Raw genomic sequence first — 9,895 nt, forward strand, 5'->3', positions numbered from 1 at the left:
TAATAATAGTAATAATAATAATAATAATTAAACGGAGTGAATGGGAAACATATCTTGATTGGGAAATTAGAAACTTCTAGGAGGAGCGTGGATAAATTCTTTTTTTTTCTTTAAAAAAAGGAAGAAAATAAATTAATAAGAAATTTTAGAAACTGTCTCTGAACTAAAAAAGGCTTCTGAAGCTAATACCCCATTATCCCCTTCTACAGCTCCTCCACTATACTTGCTCTCTGAGCTCCCTTGTCCTGACTTGCACTCCCTCTCCCTTTTTCCTTCCCCTTCTCTCTCTATCTCCTCCACTACCACTCCCTATGGACCTAAGGCAGTGGTTCTCAACCTTCTGGCCCTTTAAATACAGTTCCTCATGTTGTGACCCAACCATAAAATTATTTTCGTTGCTACTTCATAACTGTAATGTTGCTACTGTTATGAATCATAATGTGAATATCTGATATGCAGGATGGTCTTAGGCGACCCCTGTGAAAGGGTTGTTCGACCACCAAAGGGGTCACCACCCACAGGTTGAGAACCGCTGAGTCCTAAGGGAACATAAAAATAGGAATTCAGACAAGGATAGCCCAAGGATTCTAGCAGCTCCCTTTGAAGAATAGCTGGTCTCGGGCAGAGAGAAACCAGAAATTGTTCCCCTATTTTCTCCGGGACCCTGATGGGTTCGCAGAGAAATCTGATTAAACTGTTAGAACATGTAACCCTGGCCATTCTAACCTATACTAGTTGATATACCTACTGGTTTCTGGGAGCAAAGGCCACTGAATTACTAAGTAAGGTTCACAGGAAAGCTCCTGCAGAGGTCTGTCCACCTTGAAAACCATAGGAAACTGGCATGGGATTTAGAAAAACACACAAAAACAGAAGCAATCAGAGGGCTCCTCTGAGGACTATGACCAGGCATTTCCCCTTCTCTTTACTAACAGTTTAGGAGAAATTAAAATTACTATAAAAAAAAGAGGAGAAATTACTAAAGCCCTTGAAATACTGGAGCTACTTTATCTGTTCTTGACCACACCTAACTAAGCCAGAGGAAAGCTTCTGTGCACTTTATAGGGAGATCTAATCATACTAACTGGGAAAATAATGATTTCAAAGCAAACCTCCCTTCACAAGAGGAACTGAACGTTCATTACAGGATGTTCCAATGCAACTTCAGGCCTTTTCCAATCACCAATATCCTTTATGCACAAACTGGAATTAAGCCCAGTACAGAAGATTACTTTTTAAAAGTGGCTTATAATTCCATGCACAAGCCCCGGTAGTTCTCCTATCCTTCCAGTAAAGAAACCAAATGGAAAAAGGTGGAGATTCGTATGAGCTCTCAGAGCTAAAAATAAGATAGTTATTCCCAGATATCCTGTGGTTCCAAATCCATATACCTTATTATCAGCCATTTCTGGAGATTGCCAATATTTTTTAGTAACAGATTTATGTAGTGCCTTTTTCAGTATTCCAGTAGAAAAAGACAGTTAACACCTCTTTACTTTCACCTGGGAAGACTACAAGTTTACCTGAATAGTAATGCCCCAGGGATATACAAAGAGTGCTACTGCGGACAAAAGGGGCCACCTGCTAACCTGACAAGCTCATGGCAGTCTTGCAAACTCAGAGACCTAAAGTAGCCACAAAGGATGGTTTGAAATTAAACTTTAACTAAAAGCAGTTATGGTGGGTAGTTACAGTGGTATCTACACTGACAAGGTCAACCTTTACCCTGAGCCTATCTGTCTTTTTTTTTTTTTTTTTTTAATATATTTTACTGATCTTTTACAGAGAGGAAGGGAGAGAGACAGAGAGCCAGAAACATCAACGAGAGAGAAACATCAATCAGCCGCCTCCTGCACATCTACCGGGGATGTGCCCGCAACCCAGGTACATGCCCCTGACCGGAATCGAACCTGGGACCTTTCAGTCCGCAGGCCGACGCTCTATCCACTGAGCCAAACTGGTTTAGGCCTATCTGTCTTTTTCCATCTATAATAACATTAGAGGCCCAATGCATGAATTTGTGCACAGGTGGGGGGTCCCTTGGGGTGGCCTGCGGAGATCGGGCCACAGCTTGTGCCCCCAGCCTCGCAGCCCCACCTGGCATCCCGCCATGGCCTGGCACTGCCCCCTCACCTGCTCCACCAACCTGCCTGCTGGGTGATCTACAACAGCCTTGGCCTGGTTCTACCTGTTCACCTGCTCCACCATCCCACTGCGGTCCCGCTCTCGTTGGGGCCCATCGGGGCTGGCAGCTCCTCCACTGTCACCCACTGCCAGCACTGTGTAGCCAATGCCCGCCATGTTCCACACCGCCCCTGGTGGTCAGTACACGTCATAGCGAGCGGTCAAACTCTTGGTCAAATGACAGCCTGAGGGGACAATTTGCATATTAGGCTTTTATAATATAGGATACCCTTGAAATGTCTGGGTAACTTGTAATTTCCCTTTTTTTGGGTGCCAGGACAGATAACACAAATCATCATGTTAATTGTTCCTGCACCAACCTAAGTATGTGTCTATCATTTTGCTTTTTATCTAATTCCAGGGGTTCCCCCCCACCCCCTACTTTGCTTTCTCCCACTTCTCTAGTCTATCACCAATGGATTTCATGTAACTCACCTACATCCCTTCCTTTGATTGCAATGTATAAATACAGATGTAACCTGCCATTCTCTGGAGCATTATTTCAGTTTTTCGAGGTTCTGCTTCCTGGCAATTGTCAACAGATTGGCTCCAATAAACTCACAAAAATTCTTTACAGGTTTGAATGGTTTTTTTTACGTTAACACTATCTATTGTCTTAGATACTAAAATCTAATTTAAATGATGTTAAATTTCCTAGAGCATCCATTCTCATCCAAAGCGTGGATGATTTAGTTTTATGCTCTAGAAAATTACTAGACTCCCCAAAGGACACAATTTACTTATTACAACAGCTAGCTATAAAGGGACATGGTTCTGACTCAGTCTATCTCAGGCAAAATACTTCAGTTATCTAATATCCAAAAATGGGCTGCTAATTAACCCTGAGGAACCGTATCTTGTCCTCTTCTGCAAACAAGAAAGTAGCTTAGAGGATTCCTGGGTTTGACTAAGTATTGTCATAATTGGGTCCCAAATTTTTCATGAATGGCCCTGCCTCTGTATATCTTATTAAAAACAAACTGACCTGATCTAATTCAGTGGCACCCAGAAAATAAACAAGCTTAATAATCTCTAAAGAATTATCTAAAACTTCCACTCTGGACACCTTAATTATAAACTTTCTAACTTTTTAAGGTATTTCTTTCATTACTACATATAAAAACTATAGCGATCATAGACCTACAGGCTATAATAGTCATCAACTAGACTCAGTAGCCAAAGGGCTCCCTCCCTGCACGACAGCCATTTATGCTGTAGACATATTATGCAAACAAACGCAAAAGATAGTCATGGGCTCTCCTTTATGTTCCCCATTATGTTAAATCTCCACTGAATTCTCATCACATTTTACATTTCTGTCAGCCAACTGGCTCTGCCTTCTGCACCTAATCATTTCAACTTCATGTAACAGTCTTAACCCAGCAACATTGCTACTTTCTTTACAGGATAAAGACATCCGCAATGGCATTTTGCTTACCAACCACCTTATTTCTAGCAATGGTTTATAGGAAACTCCTTAATAATGCTGACTTAATTTGGTTTCCAGATGGAAAAGATAAGCAGGAATGTTACCAGGCTGGATATGCAATAACTTCCATGGTGGACATCATTAAAGGTTCTTATTTACCTGAATAAAATCTGTCCAAAAGCCTAATTGTTCTAACTCAGGCTTATCCAGTGGCCAAAGATCAAATAGTCAATGTTTACACTGACAGTAGCTATGGAAAACAGGTTGCAAAATTGTTAGAGGCCATAGAGAAATTAAAATAGTTGGCAATTATCAAAATTCCAGGACTTCTAAAGCTGCCACCATGAAAGCAAAAGGAAATTATTTAGCTGATGCTGCAGCTAGATTTGTTTTACCATTACAAAGGGAAATGGACAGATTCCATATAACCAAGCTTTTATGGCTCTCAGAGGCAACCCTAAGCTTGTACTGTCTATAAACCAGAAAAACGTACACAGATGATGGAAAGAAACATTCCAATAATGGGTGAATGGATTTGCCTGTCCGTCGCCAACATTTGGGTGGCAGGCAGCCTAATTGTTGAGGTAAAAAACAAACAGAAACAACGTTAGCCATATCTGAGCAAATCCATTTAATTTATTTCAACTATTCCTTCCTAAATTAGTAAGTTTGATAAAAGTTATTGAATATCTAGGTATTTTGAAATAACATGAAAAACTGAGACGCTGACTGTTAGACAAGTCTTAAGTTCGCCTGCTTTGGTTTTTATTGAAGAAAGGCTGTAGAGTGGAATTGGTGCTGTTGATGAATGTCTTGTGCTTTATTGGAGGTGTGTTTCTTGAAAGTGAGTGTAATTGCCAACAGAGGAACCCATTTCTAAAGGTTATGCAATATGTTCATAAAAGTCAATCTAGGAAATACTGACTGCTTACTTCGTGGTTATCATTGGAAACTGAGGTTTCTAATAGTTAAAAACTCAAGTAAGTTGGAAAGAAATTACCAGTATATCCTATATAATAAAAGCCTAATATTCAAATTGTCCCCTCAATCAGGAGTTTGACGGGGTTTGACTGCTCCCTATGATATGCACTGATCACCAGGGGGCGGTGCGGAACATGGCGGGCAACCAGGACACATGCTGCAACCTCTCCCCAGCTACCTGGGGGCGGGGATGATGGGGATGGAGGTGTGGTGAGAATGCAGAGTGTCCGCTGAGCTCGCTCTCACTCTCCCTGTTACCCTCCCCCCGGGACACGAGGGCTCACACACCGGGGAAGCCCCCCCACCCCAACCCCCCCACGCTCAGGTGCCAGGCGCCCACCAGAAGCCCACCCTGTACCCATGCACGGCCTCTTCCGGGTGAGCCTGGCCGCAGCCGCCAAGAGTACAGGGGCTGGTTGGGCTCCCCATGGGTTCGCACAGGAGCCAGTCTGTGAGGCTGGCCGGCTGGGAGAGAGCGTGCTGCCCGCCCAGCTTCCGTGTGGCACCGCTGGGCAGCCCAGAGGCCCACACTGAGCCCCAGCCTGTGACGTCCAGTCACACTCACCGCATCTCTACGTGGGGACTCGGGTGCCATGACTCAGGTGGAGGGGGGTGGGTGAGAGTCTGGGGGCCCAGGTACTGCCCAGGGCCCAGAGGTCAGCTGGGACCCGCCCTTCCACGCCAGACGCTCACACTTAGATCGAGCCAGGCCTAGGGACCGCACCCATGGACGAATTTCGTGTACCAGGCCCCTAGTAATTTTAATAATAGAAGATATAAAGTATAGAAATGCATTTTCAAGGGAAAAGGAAGAAAGTGAGTTATCCTTGTATTACATGTATAGGATTTATGTGATATGAGTGGTGCATTTTCTGCTTCCAAATGGTATAACTAGGAGGTAATATTTTATTAGCCTAAAAAGATTAAAATACTTATATAAATTAAGCAGGATTCTGTGGGCTGAACAAAGTACTTAATATTAAAACCAGTTTAAATTTAATGAATGTCTTTTAAAGTTATTACCACAAAACATGTGTTTGTTTTACTCAGGTTTTCAAAAAAGGCTTATGTTATGGTCTTTTGGTGAAGTCTGACAGCCTTTCAAATTTAAATTTTAAGAGACTTTTTAAACCAAGAGATGACTTTGGGGTATTCCAATGGGGCCTGGAATACCTCAAGGATTTATTCTCTCTCCTTATAAAAGAAAAGTTTTCAAACTAATTAGGCATACTTAATATGCTTGAAATTACATGGGAAGTTTTGCCAAATAGTAACTATGCTCTATATGTACACATCCATTTTTTATTACAACAGATGTTCTAGAAATTTCAACCTGCCCTAGGGAGGAACTTGCAAAAATTCAGAACCAAATTCAAACAGGGAGCTCTCAGGTGTAGCAAGAGTCAGGCAAGCCAAGAGTAATGGTTCCTTGTGGGGGCATCCCACAGTAGTACTCTGGGTGTTTGGGGTCCACACATTGGGAATTTATGAATTGCTTCCAATGTTCAAGGCACACTTCTGATAAGCCAGGAATAGCGTTTTTAAAGTCTTGCATATTATTTGTTCTCTACATATTGAAATTGTGCATTGAATCTAAACAATATGGGCTTTATATTGTTCTTTTTGTTTTTTGTTAATCCTCACCTGAAAATATTTTTCCATTAATTTTTAGAGAGAGTAGAAGGGGGAGAGACAGAAACAGAGAAACATCCATATGAGAGAGACACATCAATTGGTTGCCTCCTGCATGTGAGTTTGCAACCAAAGTACATGCCCTTGACCGAAATAGAACCCAGGACCCTTCCGTCTGCAGCCAAAGGTCTATATCCACTGAGCCAAACCAGCGAGGGCTTTCTAACATTCTTTTATGTCATTTTACAGTGATTATTATTTACCAAGAGACTGTCTTGGAATGTTATATCTTACAGAAAAGCAAAGTTGTTGTTTTTTTAATCAACTGTAATATATAAGCATTGTGTGATCAAGTTCACCTCTTTGGTAAGCCTGTTTCCACATCTGCGAAAGTGAGGGTTGCTCCAGATTTCCCAACATAATTTGGCTTGGTGTGTTTGCAGACACTAGTCTTTTAGAAATCTTTATAAGAATAGCAGGTTAGCCCTACATGGTTTGGCTCAGTGGAAAGAGCGTTGGCCTGCGGACTGAAGGGTCCCGGGTTCGATTCCGGTCAAGGGCACATGCCCGGGTTTCGGGCTCGATACCCAGTGCGGGGAGGGGGGGGGGGGCGTGCAGGAGGCAGCCGATCAATGATTCTCTCTCATCATTGATGTTTCTGTCTCTCTCTTCCTCTCCATTCCTCTCTGAAATCAATAAAAAAAATATATTTTTTAAAAAAAAGAATAGCAGGTTAAAAGGCCCTGTTGGTCTTTGGCATCACAAGAATCAAGAATTCCTTAGATGGAGCAGAACTCTCAAAGTTTCTACCCTACTCCTTGTTCTTGCCAGTAGTTTAGAATTTACTCTTCTTTGGGTGTTGCCAAGGTGATCTTTCTTTTTTACCTTTTAAAATAAATATGCTTTCCTTTCCTCTGGCTGTAGGAGCAACCTATGTTCATAAGTAGGAAAACTGGAAAATACAAAGAAAGTAGACAAATGAAGGAAATCATTCATAATCCCACCTGGGATTAATAAACCCAAAGATATTTGGGGATATGTCTTCCAAACATTTTTCTACATGTAGCTTTTTCCCCATAGTTGAGACCACATTGCATAAGTAGTTTGACATTTCGGTGGGTCTGTCCTTTTCACTTATTACACCTAACACGTATTTTCCAATGTCACTGAAATATTATTCTGAAAGACAGGGTTAGTGGTGCTGCGTACTAGTTTGCCATTTCCCGAGGATTAGGTTTTGAAGCTGTTTCTCTAGTTTGCTATTATCGGTAAAACTGCAGGGCACGGAACCTTTTTCTCTTGGAAACCTCAGGGCAGTTTCTAAGATCCACTCCATCGCACAGAATCAGGCGGACAGCAGGCAGCTCCGCGAGTAATTCCTCTCTCTTCAGGAACAGCTTTCTGCCTCTAGCGGGCAATTCTGGAGTCCTTGGAGAGGTTTAATTTCTTAACATTGGGAAGACACTGTATCTACTTACACGTACTGGTTTAGAGCTGAGTAATTGTTTTAACCTCCTTTCGCGGGGCTCTCAATCGACAGCGCTCTGAACGGAGGGCTGGAAATCCCGAACGGCAACTTCTAAGCCGGATTCCCGCCCCCCACGGCGCCCGGTGCCCTTACCTGGGCAATGCCAACTCCTCCTCGGCGCGGCTGAGGCCGCTCGCGACCGATGGCAGCGCCAGGACCCCGTCCAAGTCGAACACGACCGCATGCAACGCCATGGCACCCGAGCCTCAGCCTCCCCTGGGACACTCAGCGCTGCAGAAAGTGTGGACGCGTCTGGGCTGCAGACCGCGGGTTACTCCCAGATCCAGTCCCCCCTGGTCCTCTGCCCCAGCCCCGCCCAGCGCCCTCCGCCCCACCTCTGCCCTGGGATTGGCCAGGCCCTCTCATCCTGCGCCCCGCCCCCTGCCCCAGCCCCGTCCAGGCGCCCACCTCTGCCCCACCTCTGCCCTGGGATTGGCCAGGCCCTCTCATCCTGCGCCCCGCCCCCTGCCCCAGCCCCGTCCAGGCGCCCACCTCTGCCCCACCTCTGCCCTGGGATTGGCCAGGCCCTCTCATCCTGCGCCCCGCCCCCCTGCCCCAGCCCCGCCCAGGCACCCGTCTCCGCCCGCCCCTGCCCTGGGATTGGCCAGACCCTCTCATCCTGCGTCCCTCCCCCTGCTCCAGCCCCGTCCAGGCGCCCACCTCTGCCCTGGGATTGGTCAGCCCCTCGCCCCGCCGCCCGATGGCTCCGGGCTCGCTCCCTGACCGGGTCCCGCCGGGGTCGCGTCCCACTGAGGGCTCCTTGCAGTACCCACGCCCTCACGGACTCGGTTTCCACCGCTTCCAGGCACCCGGAGCCGGGGCTAGAATTGCACTTCCGGATGAAACACCTGTCGCCTAAAATTAAAGCCCAAAATACCCCCGCGCTCCCACAGTAACTCCTTGAAAAGGGGGACTCAGACTCTGGAACGTGCGGACCGCTTAATGCGAACTTGGCAGAGTCTCACCATCTGGGCAGCGCTAGAGAGAAGGGAGGCCTGAGGAAGAGCCTGGGCCACGCCCAGACGGTGTGTGTGTGTGTGTGTGTGTGTGTGTGCGCGCGCGCGCGCGCGCGCGCGCGCCCTTATAGGCCCAGGGACCATCCCTCCTCCCCTGTCACCATTATCTCTTCTACTGAATCGCATTCCCGTACCAACCGGACTGAATGTTTGTGCCCGCCCCGCCCCCCCCCCCCCCCCCCCCCCCCCCGCTTTCTATGTTGGAGCCCTAATCCCAGTTGGGCTGATATTTGGAGACGGGCCATTTATTTATTACATTTACTACATTTCTTTCTCACAGTTCTGGAGTCTGGGAAGTCCGAGATCCAGGTGCTGGCCAGAAAGGTTTCGTTCTGGGGCCTCTTCTCTTCGCATGGACCAGGTAAGTGGCCACCATTTCACTGTGGGCTCATATGACCTCTTGGTGAACCAACAGGCAAGACAGCAAGTTCTCTGGTGACTCTTCTTGTAAGAACACCAGTTCCCTCTGGAGGAATCTACCCTTAAGCCCTCACTTTACACTACTTGCAAACACCCTCGCCTGAAGGTAAGCCAACTCCCTTCATTAGCACACACCAGGTAAGCCAACTCCCTTCATTGCCCATCCCAACCATCCTCCGTGCAGGGTTAGGTCCCCATGTGCCCAGAAAGTAGGTTCCAGGGACAAACTTGGGAGGAGACACAAAAACACCCCAAAGTCCTCATTTATGTCCATGATCTGATAAACATGCATGGATTCTTAAGGTGTGGCCCAAGGGAAGAAAGTTGAAATGAGATCTGGTGAGTGATGGGGATGTGCTTCTGAGAGATTTTGGTTTAGTCCACAAGTTTGAACAGCTGTGGGGGGCGGGAGGGGGGAAGGTGTATTAGTCAGGATCCTCCAGGAGATAGATATATATATGATGATGAGGTTTCTTTTAGGAATTGGCTCACAGGGCTATAGAGGTTGAGAAGTTCCCTGATCTGCTGTCTACAAGCTCGGGAGCCAGGAAAGACAGTAGAACCAGGAAAGACTTGCTCAGAGCCAAAGGCCTGAGAATTTGGGGTGGGAGTCAATGCCGTAAGCCTTGGTCTGAGACCAAAAGCCTGGGAAGCAGGAGCACAGGTGTCCAAAGGCAGAGAAAATGGAGGTTCCAGCCCAAGCAG

The 9,895-nt window shown here is 46.2% G+C and overlaps 1 protein-coding gene across 3 annotated transcripts in view; it reads right to left on the bottom strand.

Annotated features, from left to right (window-relative positions):
• EPHX2 (epoxide hydrolase 2) overlaps window positions 1–8,041 on the bottom strand; it is a 70,465-nt gene extending 62,424 nt beyond the window's left edge. For all 3 annotated transcript variants that reach the window (XM_070415570.1, XM_070415571.1, XM_070415569.1), the window contains exon 1: window positions 7,848–8,041. In XM_070415570.1, the coding sequence (XP_070271671.1) occupies window positions 7,848–7,948 (101 nt within the window). In that variant the 5' untranslated portion in view covers window positions 7,949–8,041. The remainder of the gene's footprint in view (window positions 1–7,847) is intronic.
• Between the last annotated feature and the right edge of the window lie 1,854 nt (window positions 8,042–9,895).

This window comes from Myotis yumanensis, unplaced genomic scaffold (assembly GCF_028538775.1).
Source record: "Myotis yumanensis isolate MYYU_CA2020_CCGP unplaced genomic scaffold, mMyoYum1.0.hap1 SCAF_5, whole genome shotgun sequence".
Lineage (NCBI taxonomy): Eukaryota > Metazoa > Chordata > Mammalia > Chiroptera > Vespertilionidae > Myotis > Myotis yumanensis.